We start from the raw sequence: 16,899 nt of genomic DNA on the forward strand, positions 1-16,899 counted from the left end.
ACTTGTTGACCCTCCTTATGTTAGCTGGGGGTCAAGGCCTGGCCCTTGTGCATGGTGAAACACATCCAGCTTTTCTTCACATCAGGGTCACCTTCTCATTGCCTTTGTCTCCTTGTCTTCACTGCCTCCAATGCTCTGCTCTAACGAGCTCCAAGGGAGGCTGTGTCAGTGCTGGCCCTCAGGGGGACACTGCAGGAAACTTGCCTCTGACTTGGACTTGTTGAGAGATGTCTTCAATTGTCTCTCAGTGCCTGAGGTTCGTGGGCTCCTCAGCAAAGCCCCCCGAGGGGGGATTCCAATGCCTTGGGCTGGGCGCCTGGTGCTGAGCTGGGCCGGGCTCGTGGGACAGAGAGAGCTCGTGGCAAGAGGGCCCTGGTGCAGAGAGACAGCTGTGCCCAGGAGCAGCTCCTGTGCACAGCGCAGCAGGGCTGGGGGCTCTGACCGCAGCTGGCACGGGGAGAGGAGAGAAGGAGAGAGGGCTTGGAGGCAATTGGCAGTGGGAGGATGCTGAGAGCTGCCTGCAGGAGAAATCTGCACAGCCCTTGACAAGGTACGTCTCTGGCTGCAGGGCCATGCAGCTGCACGTCCTGGAAGGGTCTCCTGCTGGGTCTCGTTTCTGGGAGGGCAGTGGGCAATGCAGTAGGCTTTGGGAGTCCTGCTGGATGGCACTGCGAGGTGAGGAAGTCTGGCAGAAGCCCCTTTGAGTGTCAGAACCCAGCTGCCCCTGGTCAGCCAAGAGTGGGTGGCCAAGCCTCCTTCAGACACTGCAGGGGATGCAGATGGTATATTGGGACGCCCCAGCTTGCGGATATTCATGTCTGTCTGTGGGGCATCCTCCTGGCCTGCAGGCTGCTCTCCAGCAGGATGCAGCTCTCTCGTGGCATCCTTGTGTTATCCAGGTGCTCCAAGGAGGAGACACCTCTGTGCTAAGGCCATGTCCGTGCTGCTGGATGGCTGCCTGTGGGCAGCTGGAGTGAGGCCTCTGCAGCCCTGGATAGGAGGGAAGAGCTGAGATCCTGCTCAGGCACCAAGAGACAAGGTGAGAATTCTGTCCAGATGAACTGGGACTGGGGCTTCTCTGCTTTAAGCAGTCTCCACTTATTGGGAAACACAAGAGTGTGATCACTGTCCTAAGCATAGGAATATTTGCCTTGCTGTACATTGGTTGCATGAGTTCTTTGGAACAACACTGCAAAGTTTATAGATCTCATAAGTGGATTGAACTTGAGTTTCCCCCATGTTCCTGCCTCCCTCCTGCTGCACTGCAGGAAGGACTGCTCTGGAGCCCACAGCAGCCCCTGCTCCCAGTGCCATTCTCAGACAGCACCAGCCGCAGCTCAAGCAGGAGAGCTGCAGAAAGGTACTCCTGCAAAGAGAGAGGGTTGGGATGAGAGTGCTGTAAGACCTGCAACAGGTTTTCCTCAGAGAATTCTGTTCTAAATGTTTTCTGCCTTCTCCTTTTCAACAGACAACAGTGTCCAGAGTAAGCAAATGGCCAACAGCAGCTCTGTGAGCGAGTTCCTCCTGCTGGCATTTGCAGACACGCGGGAGCTGCAGCTCCTGCACTTCGGGCTCTTCCTGGGCATCTACCTGGCTGCCCTCCTGGGCAACGGCCTCATCCTCACCGCCGTAGCCTGCGACCACCGCCTCCACACCCCCATGTACTTCTTCCTCCTCAACCTCGCCCTCCTCGACGTGGGATCCATCTCCACCACTCTCCCCAAAGCCATGGCCAATGCCCTCTGGGACACCAGGGCCATCTCCTATCAAGGGTGTGCTGCACAGGTCTTTCTGTTTGTATTTTTGATGTCAGCTGAATATTCCCTTCTCACTATCATGTCCTACGACCGCTACGTGGCCATCTGCAAGCCCCTGCACTACGGGAGCCTCGTGGGCAGCAGAGCTTGTGCCCAGATGGCAGCAGCTGCCTGGGGCAGTGGCTTTCTCAATGCTGTCCTGCACACGGCCACTACATTTTCCCTGCCCCTCTGCCAAGGCAATGCTGTGGAGCAGTTCTTCTGTGAAATCCCCCAGATCCTCAAGCTCTCCTGTTCAGATGCCTACCTCAGGGAACTTGGGGCACTTGTGTGTAGTGTTTCTTTATTTTTTGGTTGCTTTATTTTCATTGTGCTGTCCTATGTGCTGATCTTCAGGGCGGAGCTGAGGATGCCCTCTGAGAAGGGCCGGCACAAAGCCTTTTCCACGTGCCTCCCTCACCTGGCCGTGGTCTCCCTGTTTGTCAGCACTGCCCTGTTTGCCTACCTGAAGCCCCCCTCCATCTCTTCCCCATCCCTGGACCCGCTGGTGGCAGTTCTGTACTCGGTGGTGCCTCCAGCAGTGAACCCCCTCATCTATAGCATGAGGAACAAGGAGCTTAAGCAAGCGCTGTGGAAATTAATGACTAGATGTGTTTCAGAAGCAATAAATTTCCATTCTACCTCTGCAGATGACTAGTAATATCAATGACTAGAAGAACAACTAGTATTATATATATAATTATTTTTGTGTGTGTTTGTGTATTTATGAGTGTTTTCATAACAGAACTTTCTTTTTTTAATACATTTAAAGTTGCCCATTAAAATGATATGATTCATCTCATTCAACCTCAGAGATTCTGTATATGAGGAGCCAGGCCCTCTGTGAATGTAAATAAAAGAAAGGAGCCCGTTGTTCCACTTCCATTTCAGTATGTACGTGTTGAATGTATATACTGAGACTCTCTACATGAAGAGAAACGTCTCTCTGTGAACATAAACAAAGTGAAGGAGCCTGCACTGCCTTCCTTGTGTGACGTCCTTCCTCTGAGAGCTGCTCTGGCTCTGCAGGGGCAGTGCCATGTGCAGGGCTGCAGAGGAAACGAGTCCCATCCCAGCAGCACGGGCAGGGAGCACCAGCGCTTGGGGCATGCCGAGCTGCTCTCTTGCCACTGCCCCCCTCTCGTGCTGAGCCCTGCTTGTGGGGTCAGGCCCGGCTGCTCCTGTAGCTTGGTGCCAGTGCTGCTGTGGGGCTGTGCTGGGACTGCAGGCAGGGACAGGCAGTGGGCACGGCAGTGGCACAGCCGGCCTGCGCTGCAGCACTTCCCTCCTAAGGGGGGATCTCCTCCAAGGTGGACTCACCACAGCTCAAGGGCTCAATCTGCTGTGAGCAGGCAGAGGAGAGCTCTGCAGCCCCAGGGCACGCAGCAGCCCCAGCCAAGGAGTCTGGCGAGTGATTTGACTGCAAGGTCCCTCCTGCCCTAGCACCTCCCAGAACTGGCACGGCACTGGCTCCTGTGTGTCAGAGAGGCTGGGAGCCCAGGAGCTGTGCCATGGGCTGGAAGGATCACAACCAGATCACTTCTACCTGGGCAGATTCTGGCCCAAAAAGGGGGTGTTTTGTAGGTGTGGTATTACGAGGGCAGTGGTGCCTCAGAAGCTCCAAGTCCAATAGGAAGCTAATGGCTGTTAAGTGGCCGGTGAGGTGACTTTTTTCTGAAGCAGCTGACAGGTCATCCTTGGACTCCTGGCTGGGATCTGTGCCTTTAGGCTCACATCTGCTGGTCTCCATGATAGGCCACCAGATGCATCTGCTCTGCACACAGTTTGTGAGACCCTCTCTTCCTAAGTAGCTGGTAGGCCCCATAGAGGAAGAGGTCTTGAATTGGGGTTGTCATGTCAGAGGTATCCGCTTTTCCCTGAACTCATCTTTCAGGGCTGCTTTTGTGGTGGTGCAGAGCTGCTGGGCACATTGTGCAGGGTGCTCCTACAGCCTTTGTGTGCTTCTCCATGCTGGCTTGTGAGCTGCTTCTTTCTCAGGAGCAGAGTAGCCAACCAAGGTGAGACAGATACTCTGAGTTCATGAAAGCCATCAGAAAGCTGCCCCTGAGAAGATGACTGATATGGAGAAGTCAGGAGAAGCCTGGCCAGGAGAGATGTGAGATTTGGGGGAGGGAAGAAGATCTTGGCCAGCAGAAGCTAATGATTTTGGAGAGGTAAAAATGCTCAGGTAATGTCGATCCCACAATAACGCAGACTTAAAGGAGTCATGTGAGGCCCTGTTTTAACCTGTAACATTAATACCCTAATCGAAATGCCACTCCACACCCTGACAGGAATCCACTGCTCTAATTTTTGACCACAATATCCCTTGAAGCCAAAATTAGTCATAACACCATTTCCATTACCTTTACTCTCTTGCTCACCCTGATCCCTGCCCTTAACATTAGCATTTAAATGCTCTAATAAAATCTAGTATTCTTGCAGACCTAAACAAAATGCTAAACCAAAGAGCTTGCCCATACCCTAACCACAGATCTGACACCCCAAGCCCAACACCAAACCCTCCCACTCAATAGTTGCTTAAGCTCTCACCCAGAAATGTTCTCCGTAGTCCCTAATGCCATACATGAACAACTAACATCCAAACCCTGTCCTCCTGTGCATTAACATCTTCACCTCCAACCACTCACCTAACTCTTAACTTTAGGTTCTTTTTCCCTTGGGGTAATGCAGGAACCGTGAGGATGTCGTACAGTCACATGGCATTCAGAGATGGATGTGAGGGGCCATGGATCTGATCAGCTTGTGGGCCACAAGGAGGAGATGGGTAGGAATGCTCTGATGAGCTCAGCTCTGCCTCAGGATCTCCTGCCCCAGCAGGAGGAATGGGACTGGGGCAGTGACTGGGAGGTCACTTCTGTCTCTGCAGCTGATAGGGCAGCAGCAGGAACGTGTCACGCAAAGGGACTGTGAGGTCCCTTGTGTCTGGAGGTGGCAGGTCAGCCTTGGCTTCTGCCTGGGATGTGCACTTTGGGGCTGACATCTGCCAGTGGCCCTGCTAGGCCAGCAGAAGGCCCCTGCTTGGCATGCTGCCTGTGGGATCCCCTCTGCCTCCATCCCCAGGACGACCCAGACAGAAAGAATGCCCGCACAGGGGTTGTCCTGTCCCTTCTGCTTGAGGCCAGAACTGGACAGCAGGAGGCACAAGGCTTGGCTGTGTCTAGCCAAGAACCTGCAAGGCCAGCAGCAGGCCCAGGCCTTGGGAGATGCTGGTGAGGTGACTTCTGTCTGCTTGGCTGACAGGCCGCAAGGAGCCTGATGGGTTGGGATGCCTACTTTAGGAGTGGTTTCCACCCTGATGGACCTTTCTTTGGTATTAGGAAAGAGCAGGAGAGAGAAACTGCCACAAAGTGCACCTTGGAAGGGTGGCACTGGCCACATAGAGGAAAAAATATCCCTCAAAGTGTAGTGCTGTAGTGACAGAGGTCACCCAAAGAGTATCTGTGATCACACCATGGCTTTGAGTTTCAAGGAAAGCTGGTTAAGGTTGAAGAGACATGGGTGAGATGATGGAAATGCCGGGATGAGAGCAAGGTGGTGGACAGAGATGGGTGTCTGCAGACTTCAAGGAAATAGGGCAAAGTGTGGAACAGCATAGGAAAGCCTGCAGAGGAGAAGGCAGAGGGTGCTGGCAGGAATGGAAGGCCCCAACAGCCCTGACGTTTTTGTCCCTTTGCCTAGAGCTTGTGAGGAGACGAGATAGAGTCATTGCCATGGGGCCTCACTGCTTCCTTGATACCCTGTGCAGGGTTGGGGAGTTGTCATAATGAAGTTCTCGTGGCATCACGCTGCCCACCACATCATACAGACCCCAAGAAGAGCCCTGAGCCAGACGTGGGGGTGCAGGATCTCCCCTCCCAGTGGCTGGGGTCAGGCCTTGGCCCTTCTGCTTCACCAAAACCAACCAAGACTTTTCTCAGCACAGCGCTTTGCCTGTCTGTAATCATGGCCTCCAATTATCTGCCCTAAGAAGTCCCTGGGGAGGCTTTGTTAGGAACAGCCCTCAGTGGGGCCCATTAATACTCCAAGTCACTTCAACTTTTCCTTCTGACTTTACCTTCTCAAGCGGTTACATCATTCTCCTCTCAGTACCTGAGCTTCATAGACTGAGCACCAAAATACACCATGGAACTCATTAAAATGCAGAACGTCCTAAGCAGACATATCTCTCCCAGAATTTTCTTCATGTCTTCAAGACTTGTACAGCTAATTGGAGAGCTTTCATGGTGTAGTTAAGGAGGAAGATATCAAGAAGCACCTGAAAAAAATCTTTTCTCATCTTAAAGGATGTGTTTAGTGGAATTTCAGTTTGGAGCATTATTCTCTAAGTGATACTGGTCCAGGGTGTCTCCTTTGGAGATCTGCACAGGGAGGAAAAACAGACTCTTGAGGTCTGACACTGCATGGAGAACCTTGCTCCTCACCACCCCAGCCCTGACATTTCTCTCTTTGGCACTTGCATCACTCTCCTTCCACCAGACTTTGGCACAGAGGTCTGCAGCTGGATGTTACAGCTCCTTTGCACCAGTTCCCTCCTGCTTGCCTTAGAGACCTGGATGCACACAGGCGCAGAAGGGTTTCTCCTTATTTCAAACCAAACAACAGGAAAACATGCAGCAATCTTCCAAAAGCAAAGCAAGCTCCTCATCCTGTATGCCTCCTGTGAGGTTTATGTTCCCAAAAGGATGACTGGACCAGAAGTCTTTTATACTGACAGACTGGAAATTATAGGTGTTAAGATTAGAATTAATCCATATGATATTAACTCAATGATAAATGATGATGAGCTTTCTAAGGACACAATTAGACAGACTGCAGATAGCTGGGCAAGCTTCAACTCCCTGAAGCTCAAAGCAGCACCTGGGTTGGTGAGGGCGCTCTGAGTGATCCAAGAGGAAGGGGAGGGCAAGCCAGGAGAACTATGGAAAGTGCATAGGTCCAGACAGGCAGCTGGAAAGGGGACATTCAGCATGGACTGTTTAATCAAGATGGGTGGATGTACCTGGAAGATGAGGGAGCACACCATGATAGAGAAAGCGATGACAATGCAAGTACAGGTGAACACCAGTATTTCTTTTTCTGTGATGAAAATACATCCTGAAAATGCCTATTTCTTCATGAGAGAAACTACACTGTGTGACATTTTACAGAACGGATTGAATCAATTGAGGTAATGAGTAGTTGCTTTATGACTTAGGTACTGAAGAAAATACTGGGTACTGAGGCAGAGCTTTGCTGTCTGACCATAAGCAACCAGTGCCAAGGTCTTCAGAGTAGTTTACACACTTTTGAAATATTTCCTTGAAATCACATTTAATCACAGTAATTCCCTGGAATGGAAGCAGTCTGAAAGGACCTGCAGGAGACCAGAGCCCGTTGGTGGATACGGTGGGGACAGGTGATGTTTCCCGGGCACCTCCACTGCCAGCAGTGGTGTTTCTCCTTGAAACTGCAGCCCAGCCCAGCACAGGAAATCCCTTCAAGGCAAATTCCTTCTTCAGCTCTTTCTTGGGATAGACCTAAATTTGAAATGGCCATTGGGATCCCAAGACACTCTCCCTCCTTCCTAGTAGGCACCTAAATATCCATTTACCATCCTAGGTCATGTGTGGAAAACTCAGCCTGAAAGACTCAAGAGCAGGACACTTCAAAGGGCTGAGGCAGAACCCATCAGCTTGCCCCACTTTGGGGACTCACCCCCTTTCAACTAGGGATTTGAAAGTGAAAAATGTGAAATGACCCGTCAGGTCAATGCACAGAGGAAGGGAAAGTCACACATATTGTGCTGGAGTGTCAGAAGGCAAAAAGCACTGCACTGTGCCTCAGAGTAATCAAGGAGACCTAATCCAGTTCACCCGTGTGATAAAGCAGAGTGAAGGACGTTGAGTTGTGGCCTAACATGAAGAAGGATGTACATCACTGGTGAAGGAGCTGTCTTTTTGTGTCATCACCAATGCAAATTACACAAGAACTGTATCAAATAAAGGTAAGCTGTCCCACCCTGGCCCTGTCACACCACGGGGCAGCGGAGGGACCTTTTTCACTTTCAGCCTCTTTTTCAGAGAGGCTTTGCCCTCTCCCTGCGCACCACGGGGCAGAGCCTGGCCCTGGACGCTGCGTGAGCGCCGTGCAGGTCGTGGCAGGCTGCGGTGAGGGGACGAATGCCCTGGGCCCCCTTCCTGCTCTGCCCAGGCCAGCAAGGGCCCCGAGCGGCCTCGTGTCCCCTGCCCCTGCAGCTCGGGGCTCCCTTCCCCAGCCCTGGCTCTGCAGCACCAAGCCCTGCTGGGAGCCCTCCCCTGCATGCTGCCACCGCTCCCTGACGCTGCTGGTGCCCTCTGCCGGGCACTGCCCAGCCCAGCCCAGCCCCTGCCCACCTCTCCCCACCCCCCTGCCCTTGCCTGGTCACCCAGTCTTGGCCCTTTCCTACTGTTCACTGAAGGACTCTGAGACCTTTGTGCTGTGGCCTCGCTGTGTGTCCTGGCATTGCAGAGCTCCCATCAGCCCGTGCATCCTTTGGCTTAGCTCTACTGTGAAGACCCACTTGCTGCCCACCCAACACAAGGCACACGGCATCCCAGGTGAACCCTTAGGGTATCCTGGTGGCTCCCGATACCTCCCTGATGCCGCCAGCCCTGTCACGTTTCAATCCCAGGAAGCTGCTTCTTGACCAGTCAGCGCCTCCAGGGGCACTGGGAATCCACTAGTGGTGACTCAGTCCAGCCCTGACTCCCTCACCCAGCACTCCGTGTCCTCCTGCCCCTGTGTCCAGGTGGCACCCAAGCACAAGAGTGAGGCCTTGAGCCTGGCATTCTCTGAGCGCCTTCTGCACTCCAGTTTGGGAAGAAGAGCCCTGAGCACTGAGCAACTTCACTTTTAGTACCGAGATGCCACAGTGGAGGCCAGGTGTCATTTAGGAATAAACATGTTTACAGAAAACGTCTCGGTCACACAGAGGGTTGGTCATTTGGAAAAGAGGAATGAAAGCAAACATTTAACTGAAAACAGAATTGCAAACAATACTACACATAAAGGTCAAAAATTGGCTCAGATTAACTTGAATAAAACTAGAAAAGTGAGATAGCCAACTCATTACTAAGTAAATATTACCACTAGAATCATTTTCTTCAGTGTGGCTTTCAGGTCCTGGTTCCTCATGCTGTAGATGAGGGGGTCACTGCTGGAGGTACTACTACATATAAAACTGCCACCACCAGGTCCAGGGATGGGGAAGAAATGGAGGGGGGCTTCAGGTGTGCAAACATGATAGTGCTGATAAAGAGAGAGACCACGGCCAGGTGAGGGAGACGTGTAAAAGGTTTTGTGCCGGCCCTCCTCAGAGGGCAACCTCAGCACAGCCCTGAAGATCTGCACATAGGACACCACAATGAAGACAAAACAACCAAAGACTAAAGAAACATTAAACACAAGTGCCCCAACTTCCCTGAGGTAGGCATCTGAGCAGGAGAGCTTGAGGATTTGGGGGATTTCACAGAAGAACTGGTCCACAGCATTGCCTTGGCAGAGAGGCAGGGAAAATGTAGTGTCCGTGTGCAGGACAGCATTGAGAAAGCCACTGCCCCAGGCAGCTGCTGCCATCTGGGCACAAGCTCTGCTGCCCACGAGGCTCCCGTAGTGCAGGGGCTTGCAGATGGCAACGTAGCGGTCGTAGGCCATGATGGTGAGAAAACAATACTCCGCTCCAATGAAGAAGACAAAAAAGAAGACCTGTGCAGCACATCCTTGATAGGAGATGACCCTGGTGTCCCAGGGGGAATTGGCCATGGCTTTGGGGAGAGTGGTGGAGATGCAGCCCAGGTCAAGGAGGGCGAGGTTGAGGAGGAAGAAGTACATGGGGGTGTGGAGGCGGTGGTCGCAGGCTACGGCGGTGAGGATGAGGCCGTTGCCCAGGAGGGCAGCCAGGTAGATGCCCAGGAAGAGCCCGAAGTGCAGGAGCTGCAGCTCCCGCGTGTCTGCAAATGCCAGCAGGAGGCACAGATCTGCTGTTGGGCATTTCCTGCTTCTGGGCATGGGGTCCTGCCAAAGGAGCAAAAGCACAGTAGGATAGTACAGAATTACCTGATAATAACTAATTCCATTTTGTCCTCTCAAGCAGACATTGGTCAGGTCCCTTTCATGAGTTTTAACTGACGCTGAGTGAGGGTGTCCCTGGAATAAGGGAACTTTGCTGTGGTCAGTGTAGTAACCAGTCCTCACCTATAACAATAAGGAAAGGGGAACATGCGGTAATCCCTGATTAAATTCACTCCTGATATCAAGTGATTATCCACATTGCCGTTCCAAATTCACTCAACTGCATAGCAGAGCTGTGAGAAATTCTTTTTTTTTTATATATATATTTTCATTTCTTCTGTACTCCAAGTGAAACCTTGTTGATCCTCAGATACAAAGGGACTGTCCCTTTAGTGCAGACTGCCCTTCCAAGGGGACAGCCAGTCTGTCAAAAAAGGCTGGTCTCTTCTGCTGGCATGTCTATGAGCTGCAGGATAACTACATGTTCACCTGAAAAGAACCAGGACACTGCTGAATCAGGGCTCCAAGTGCCCATCTCCAGACCCCTCACCCTGTCCCCATACTCCCCTTCCCCTAAGCACCCCGAGGGCTCACTCCATGGGCAGGTGAAACCCCCATCCCCAGGCAGCCTGGGAACAAGAGCAGCAGCAGCATGGCCAGGTAAAGAAGCCAGGAGGAATGGCAGCGTCTACCTCATATTGGAGAAACACAGAGATATATCCTGTCACATGCTATCAGCCATGAGATGTGTTGGCTTCAGAAAAACTCTTTGGAAATCCCATTTACATGTTCTGCTGCCAGAGCCTCAAAGTGCCAAGGGCCTGCAGATCTGTCCTGCCACACGCTGCCCTCTGTTGTTGGCTCCTCACTGCCTCCAAGCCCTCTCTCCTTCTCTCCTGTCTCCGTGCCAGCTGCGGTCAGAGCCCCCAGCCCTGCTGCGCTGTGCACAGGAGCTGCTCCTGGGCACAGCTGTCTCTCTGCACCAGGGCCCTCTTGCCACGAGCTCTCTCTGTCCCACGAGCCCGGCCCAGCTCAGCACCAGACGCCCAGCCCAAGGCATTGGAATCCTCCCTCGGGGGGCATTGCTGAGGAGCCCACGAACCTCAGGCACTGAGAGACAATTGAAGACATCTCTCAACAAGTCCAAGTCAGAGGCAAGTTTCCTGCAGTGTCCCCCTGAGGGCCAGCACTGACACAGCCTCCCTTGGAGCTCGTTAGAGCAGAGCATTGGAGGCAGTGAGGACAAGGAGACAAAGGCAGTGTGAAAGTGACCCTAATGTGTAGGAAAACTGGATGTGTGTCACCAAGCACAAGGGTCAGGCGTTGACCCCCAGCCCCTGGGAAGGGAGATTCTTTCCCTTCACACCCTGCTCAGGGCTCTTCCTGGGGCAGGAGGAGATGGGGATGTGCATGGCCAAGAGCAGGAGAATGGTACGAGCCCTGCCTGGTTCATGGGTGGGGGCGAGGAGGCAATGAGGCCCTGGTGCTTTCACGATAAGCTGTCTCCTCCTGGGCCTCAGTGGCAGAGACAACAGCCAGAGCCATGGACACAAAGCCCTGGGTCCGGTTGGGACTCTCAACCTTGGTAGAATCCTTGATCCTCTCCATACCAGGCTGTCCTAGGGAATCCCAGACCTGTAACTCGTTATCTGCTCATGTAGACCACTGTGTGGTGGTGTCTCACTGAATTTGAGCTGAGTATGTTAAGTCAGATCTTCTTGGTGGCCATGCTCCTCGTAAGGCAGCTCTGTAGGGAGCTGGCCTGGTTCCTGGGGAGCAGCACCACTGCTCGTATGGCATCCCTCGTGGTGCCCAGGCCCTCCTCCTCCTGGGCACTGCTCACTCAGCAGGGTCCCAGTCTGCCCTGATGTGTGGGGTTCCTCTTCCTCTGGTGCGGGACTGGGCTCTCCTTCTTTTAAATGTCAAGATGTTTCTGTAGGCAAAATCCTGCAGTTTCTCAAGGTTCCCCTGGACAGTTGCTCCATTCTGTCAGCTGTTAGTGTCTGCAGGCAGATGGCTCACCCTGATTGTTATGATCCGGGGAACTACAGGCCTGTCAGTGTGACCTCTTTGCCAGGTAAACTCATGGAGTAGATTATCTTGAGTACCATCACGCAACACTTTTCCAGGGCAACCAGGTGATCAGGCCCAGTCAGCATGAGTTTACCAAAGCAGGCCCTGCTTGACAAGTCAGATCTCAATCTATGACAAGGTGATGTGGTCAGGGGACAAGGGAAAGGCTGTGGATGTTGGCTACCTAGGCTTCAATAAGGTTTTTGAAACCACTTCCCAAAGCATTCTCCCAGAGAAACTCAAGGCCTGGATGGACGTAGACTTCATTGGGTTAAAGACTGTCTGAGTCTCCAAGTCCAAAGCGCTGTGGTGAATGGAGCCAAAGGTAACTGGAGGCCAGTCACTAGTGGTGTCCCCCAGGGCCTAGTAGTGGGGCCAGTTCTCTTCAATATCTTTAACAGTGATCTGGATGAGGGGATCGAGTGCACCCTCAGTAAGTTTGCAGGTGACACCAAGTTCAGAAAGAGTGTTGATCTGCTCGAGGGTAGGAGGGCTCTGCAGAGGGATCTGGATAGGCTGCACCCATGGGCTGAGGCCAACTCTCTGAGGTTCAACAAGCCCAAGTGCTGAGCCCTGCTCTTGGGGAATAACAACCCCACCCATACAGGGAGCAGAGAAGCTGGACAGCTGGCTGGTGATAAGGGCCCTGGGGATAGTGGTAGATCGTTGGCCGAATATGAGCCAGCAGTGTGCTCAGGTGGCCAAGAAGGCCAACAGCATCCTGGCTTGTACCAGTAATAGTGTGGTCAGCAGGAGTAGGGAAGTGATTGTCCCTCTGTGCTCAGCCCTGGTGAGGCCACACCTTGAGTACTGCACTCAGCTCTGGGGCCCCCAGCACAAGAAGGACATGGATCTATTCGAATGAGTCCAAAGGAGGGCCACGAGGATGATCAAGGGGCTGGAGCACCTCTCCTGTGAAGACAGGCTGAGGGAGTTGGGGTTGTTCAGCCTGGAGAAGAGAAGGCTCCGGGGAGACCTTACAGCGGTCTTCCAGTACCTAAAGGGGCCTACAGGAAAGCTGGGGAGGGACTCTTCATCAAAGAGAGTAGCGATAGGACTAGGGGTAATGGTTTAAACTGAAAGAGAGTAGATTCAGATTAGACATTAGAAAGAAGTTCTTTACTCAGAGGGTGGGGAGGAACAGGCTGCCCAGAGAACTTGTGGATGCCCCGTCCCTGGAGGTGTTCAAGGCCAGATGGGACTTTGAGCAACCTGGTCTAGTGGAAGGTGTCCCTGCCCATGGCAGGGGAGTTGGAATGATGTGATCTTTAAGGTTCTTTCATACCCAAACTGTTCTGTAATTCTGTAAATATGAAACACAGCACCATACCAGCTACTAGGAAGAAAAACTAACTCTATCACAGCCAAAACTAGGACAATATCCACCACTTATTCCATACTGTCTCTGTCATGCTCAGGTCTGACATTTTCTAATTAATCACCACCACCTTTCCTGTCTTTTGATATGCACATAAAAATATGACCTTAGTCTATTGGTGTCAATAACAACAACAACAACAACAATAATAATAATAATAAAAATACCTTCTGTGTCCTATTAAACTGCCTTTATCTCAACCTGTGAACTTTTACATTTTTTTTTCCTCCCAGTTCTCTCCTCCATCCCAGTGGATGAATAGCTTTGTAGTGCTGAGCTGCCTGCCGGGTCAGACAAGTGCAAGTCTTCTTGGTGCCTAGCGTGGAGCACAACGGTTGAGATGACAGATCTGACCAGAGCATTTTAAAAGTGAGTTGTTCTAAGCATTAGGTCAGTTTAACAGTTGCTGATCACAATGTCGAACTTTTTGATCTGGGGTCTGTTGTGCTTGTTTTCAGAATTGTGTTGTATAGCACATTGCTAAGAGTCTGACTTCCATGTCATGCTGTTCATCAATTCTGGGGGCAGGTTTAAGGTTAATCTTTTGCTATATTAGATAACACTGACTTCTGATAGGATAAAATTATTGCCACCTCTGTACCTCGGGAACCATCTCTCCATCTCTTAGAAACTCTTAATAATTGCACTCTTTTACACTTTTTGCCTTTTCTCCTCAGGGAGTAAATCTATGTGGGGTGGGGCAGGAGGTGGGGGGGTGGAACTGGTATGGACAGTGGGGGAGGCCTTTCCCCACTTCTTCACTCTCCCTTTCTCCTTCACCTCCCCCTTCTCCTCCCCGCTAATTACAATAGCTCTTCAAAGCTTTGAATATCCTTGGGATGGCCAAACCAGCATGTTCCTATTGTTATGTCTCCTGAGTGTGTTTCAGCTTCTGTTTGATGTCAAACAACCACTTAAGCATGCCATCCACAGATGTGTATGGAGACAGGAGAGTGAGGAGTGGCAGGGAGTGTGGGAGGATCTGGGCAGGCACCTAGAGCAGGGGGCACCTCCAAAGCTTTGGAACTTCACCTCTGAGCAAAGGTAGAATCCTAAAAAAAATGGTTAAATGCTTGAAAAAGTGGTGTTATCACCCTGGCATTTCCAAAGAGACACATACCACTGCAGTGTGCTGGCTCTTGGCCTATGCCTACAGAGCCACAATCAATGCCACTCCAACCTCTGTGACAAGCCCTGCAGCCACTCCAACCCCTCTGACAGACCCTGCAGCCACTACAGCATCTGCAAAATGCCCTGCAGCAACTCCAGCTCCTTTTATGGGCCCTGTGTCTGGGCCAGAGAAGCAACCTGTGTCTGTATCAGTTGCTCCTATATGCAAGAAAAAACAATGGATATGAAAGTCAGGTTTTTTTTTTGTTTTTTTTTTTTTTGTTTTTAAGAAAGGAAAGAAACTCCTACCCAGACAAGAAAGAAGGAGAAAGAAGATGAGGCAGGCTTCAGAAAAACTGGGACATCATGTGAGTAGGAGGACGAAGAGGAAGAGGTCCTAAGAGCATCAGTAATCACGCGATCCCTGTCCCTGTGCCGCTCTGGTTCTGGGAGAAATGGGGCCCCTCCCTGGAGTCAGAGGGCAGGAAAGGAAAGATGGAGGGTACACACATTGTGTCACCCTGTGGTTTCACCTGTGTGACCATGGAGAGGACATGAGAAAGTGGGATGGAAAATCTGCCTCAACCCTAGAGGCATGGGTATGTGAGTGGCAAGGAAAAACAATCCCTAAAAGGGGTTCTTAGAGAACTGCTGCTGCACTTTCCAGCGGGCAGTCCTGCAGACACAGTAAGGAATACTATGAGCAGGACGAGAGGGGCCCTGCCTCCAGCCAGGGGGAGGAAGGGGACAATCGGCTGTATTGGACTGTGAGGATTCGATGGCCTTGCACATCAGGCCCCCAGAAGTCTCAGGCTCCAGTGGACACCACTGCACAGCGTACCCTAGTGCCATCAAGCTGTGGAGGGGTGAACCCATTTGTATGTCTGGAGTGACAGGGGGATGCCAACACTGACCTGTACTGGAGGCTGAGGTGAGTCTAAGTGGGAAGGAGTGGCAAAAGCACCCCACTGGGACTGGCCCCGGACTCTGTGCATCCTTGGAAGAGACTGCTTCAGGAGAGGAGAGATATTTCAAGGACCCAAAAGGGTATGGGTGGGCTTTTGGCACAGCTGCCTTGGAGAGGGAGGACATGATGCTGTTGTCTGCCTTGCCTTGGTCTCTCACAGGACCCTTCTGTTGTGGGGTTGATGAGGGCTGAAGGACAGCTGGTGCCAATCACTGCCACAGCCGTACACCTCAGTCAGTAGAGCACCAACCGAGTCCGCTGACAGAGGATTGTCGTGGCCTGAAGGAAGTCAAGCAGTGCTGAGTGCTGCCATGCCGGACACGGTAGAGCTTCCATGCACACTGGGATCAAAGGCACCCAAGCGTTTTGCCACAACTGATATCGCTAATGCATTTTTCTCCATCCGTTTGCCAGCAGTGTGAAGGCCACAGCTTGCTTTCAACCTGGAGCCGACTGCCCCGGGGCAGGAAACTCAGCCCTACCATTTGCCATGGACTGATCCAGAGTGCCCTGGAAGAGGAGGAAGCTCCTGAACACCTGCAGTACATCGATGGCATCGTTGTGTGGGGTGACAGAGCACAGGAAGTGTTTGAGAAAGGGAAGAAAATACTCCAAATTCCTCTGAAAGATGATTTTGCACTAAAAGAAATGAAGGTGAAGGGACGTGCACAAGAGATCCTGCTGCAGGCTGGCCAGGGTCAGGGGGACCAATGCTCAGGGACAGGTTGAGCATCGGTGAGGGGCTTCTCAGTGATTGCATGGTGCATCACTTGCTTTGTACATATTATTGTTATTCTTGTTATTGTTATTATTGTTATTCTTACTGTTTTAACTCCTTTTTTCTGTCTTTTCAAATTTTCAATCATTCATTATTGTTTGGGCCCTTGTGCTTAGTGAAACACATCCAGTTTTCCTACACATCAGTGTCACCTTCACACTGCCTTTGTCTCCTTGTCCTCCCTGCCTCCAATGCTCTGCTCTAACGAGCTCCAAGGGAGGCTGTGTCAGTGCTGGCCCTCAGGGGGACGCTGCAGGAAACTTGCCTCTGACTTGGACTTGTTGAGAGATGTCTTCAATTGTCTCTCAGTGCCTGAGGTTCGTGGGCTCCTGACCAGAGCCCCCCGAGGGGGGATTCCAATGCCTTGGGCTGGGCGTCTGGTGCTGAGCTGGGCCGGGCTCCTGGGACAGAGAGAGCTCGTGGCAAGAGGGCCCTGGTGCAGAGAGACAGCTGTGCCCAGGAGCAGCTCCTGTGCACAGCGCAGCAGGGCTGGGGGCTCTGACCGCAGCTGGCACGGGGACAGGAGAGAAGGAGAGAGGGCTTGGAGGCAGTTGGCAGTGGGAGGATGTTGAGAGCTGCCTGCAGGAGAAATCTGCACAGCCCTTGACAAGGTACGTCTCTGGCTGCAGGGCCATGCAGGTGGGGTTGCCAGAGGGGTCTTCTACAGCTGGCACATCCGATGCCTGACAGCATCTGTCGGGATAGTTGTCTCTCTGTTTCTCCAGCAAAGTGTAGAAGAAGCTGT

General features: G+C 52.1%; 2 protein-coding genes across 2 annotated transcripts in view; both read left to right on the plus strand.

Moving 5' to 3' along the window:
- Window positions 1-1,491: 1,491 nt before the first annotated feature.
- On the plus strand, window positions 1,492-3,587 carry LOC136787606 (olfactory receptor 14C36-like). Its single transcript, XM_066984919.1, has 2 exons — window positions 1,492-2,418; window positions 3,552-3,587. Exons 1-2 carry the CDS (start codon window positions 1,492-1,494, stop codon window positions 3,585-3,587), a joined length of 963 nt encoding a protein of 320 aa, XP_066841020.1.
- A 5,490-nt stretch (window positions 3,588-9,077) lies between these two features.
- Window positions 9,078-16,899, plus strand: part of LOC136787607 (olfactory receptor 14J1-like) — a gene marked incomplete at its 3' end in the record, with an annotated part of 29,499 nt that continues 21,677 nt past the window's right edge. The window contains exon 1 of the mRNA XM_066984920.1: window positions 9,078-9,112. Coding sequence (XP_066841021.1) covers window positions 9,078-9,112 — 35 coding nt within the window. The remainder of the gene's footprint in view (window positions 9,113-16,899) is intronic.

This window comes from Anser cygnoides, chromosome 30 (assembly GCF_040182565.1).
Source record: "Anser cygnoides isolate HZ-2024a breed goose chromosome 30, Taihu_goose_T2T_genome, whole genome shotgun sequence".
Taxonomy (NCBI): domain Eukaryota; kingdom Metazoa; phylum Chordata; class Aves; order Anseriformes; family Anatidae; genus Anser; species Anser cygnoides.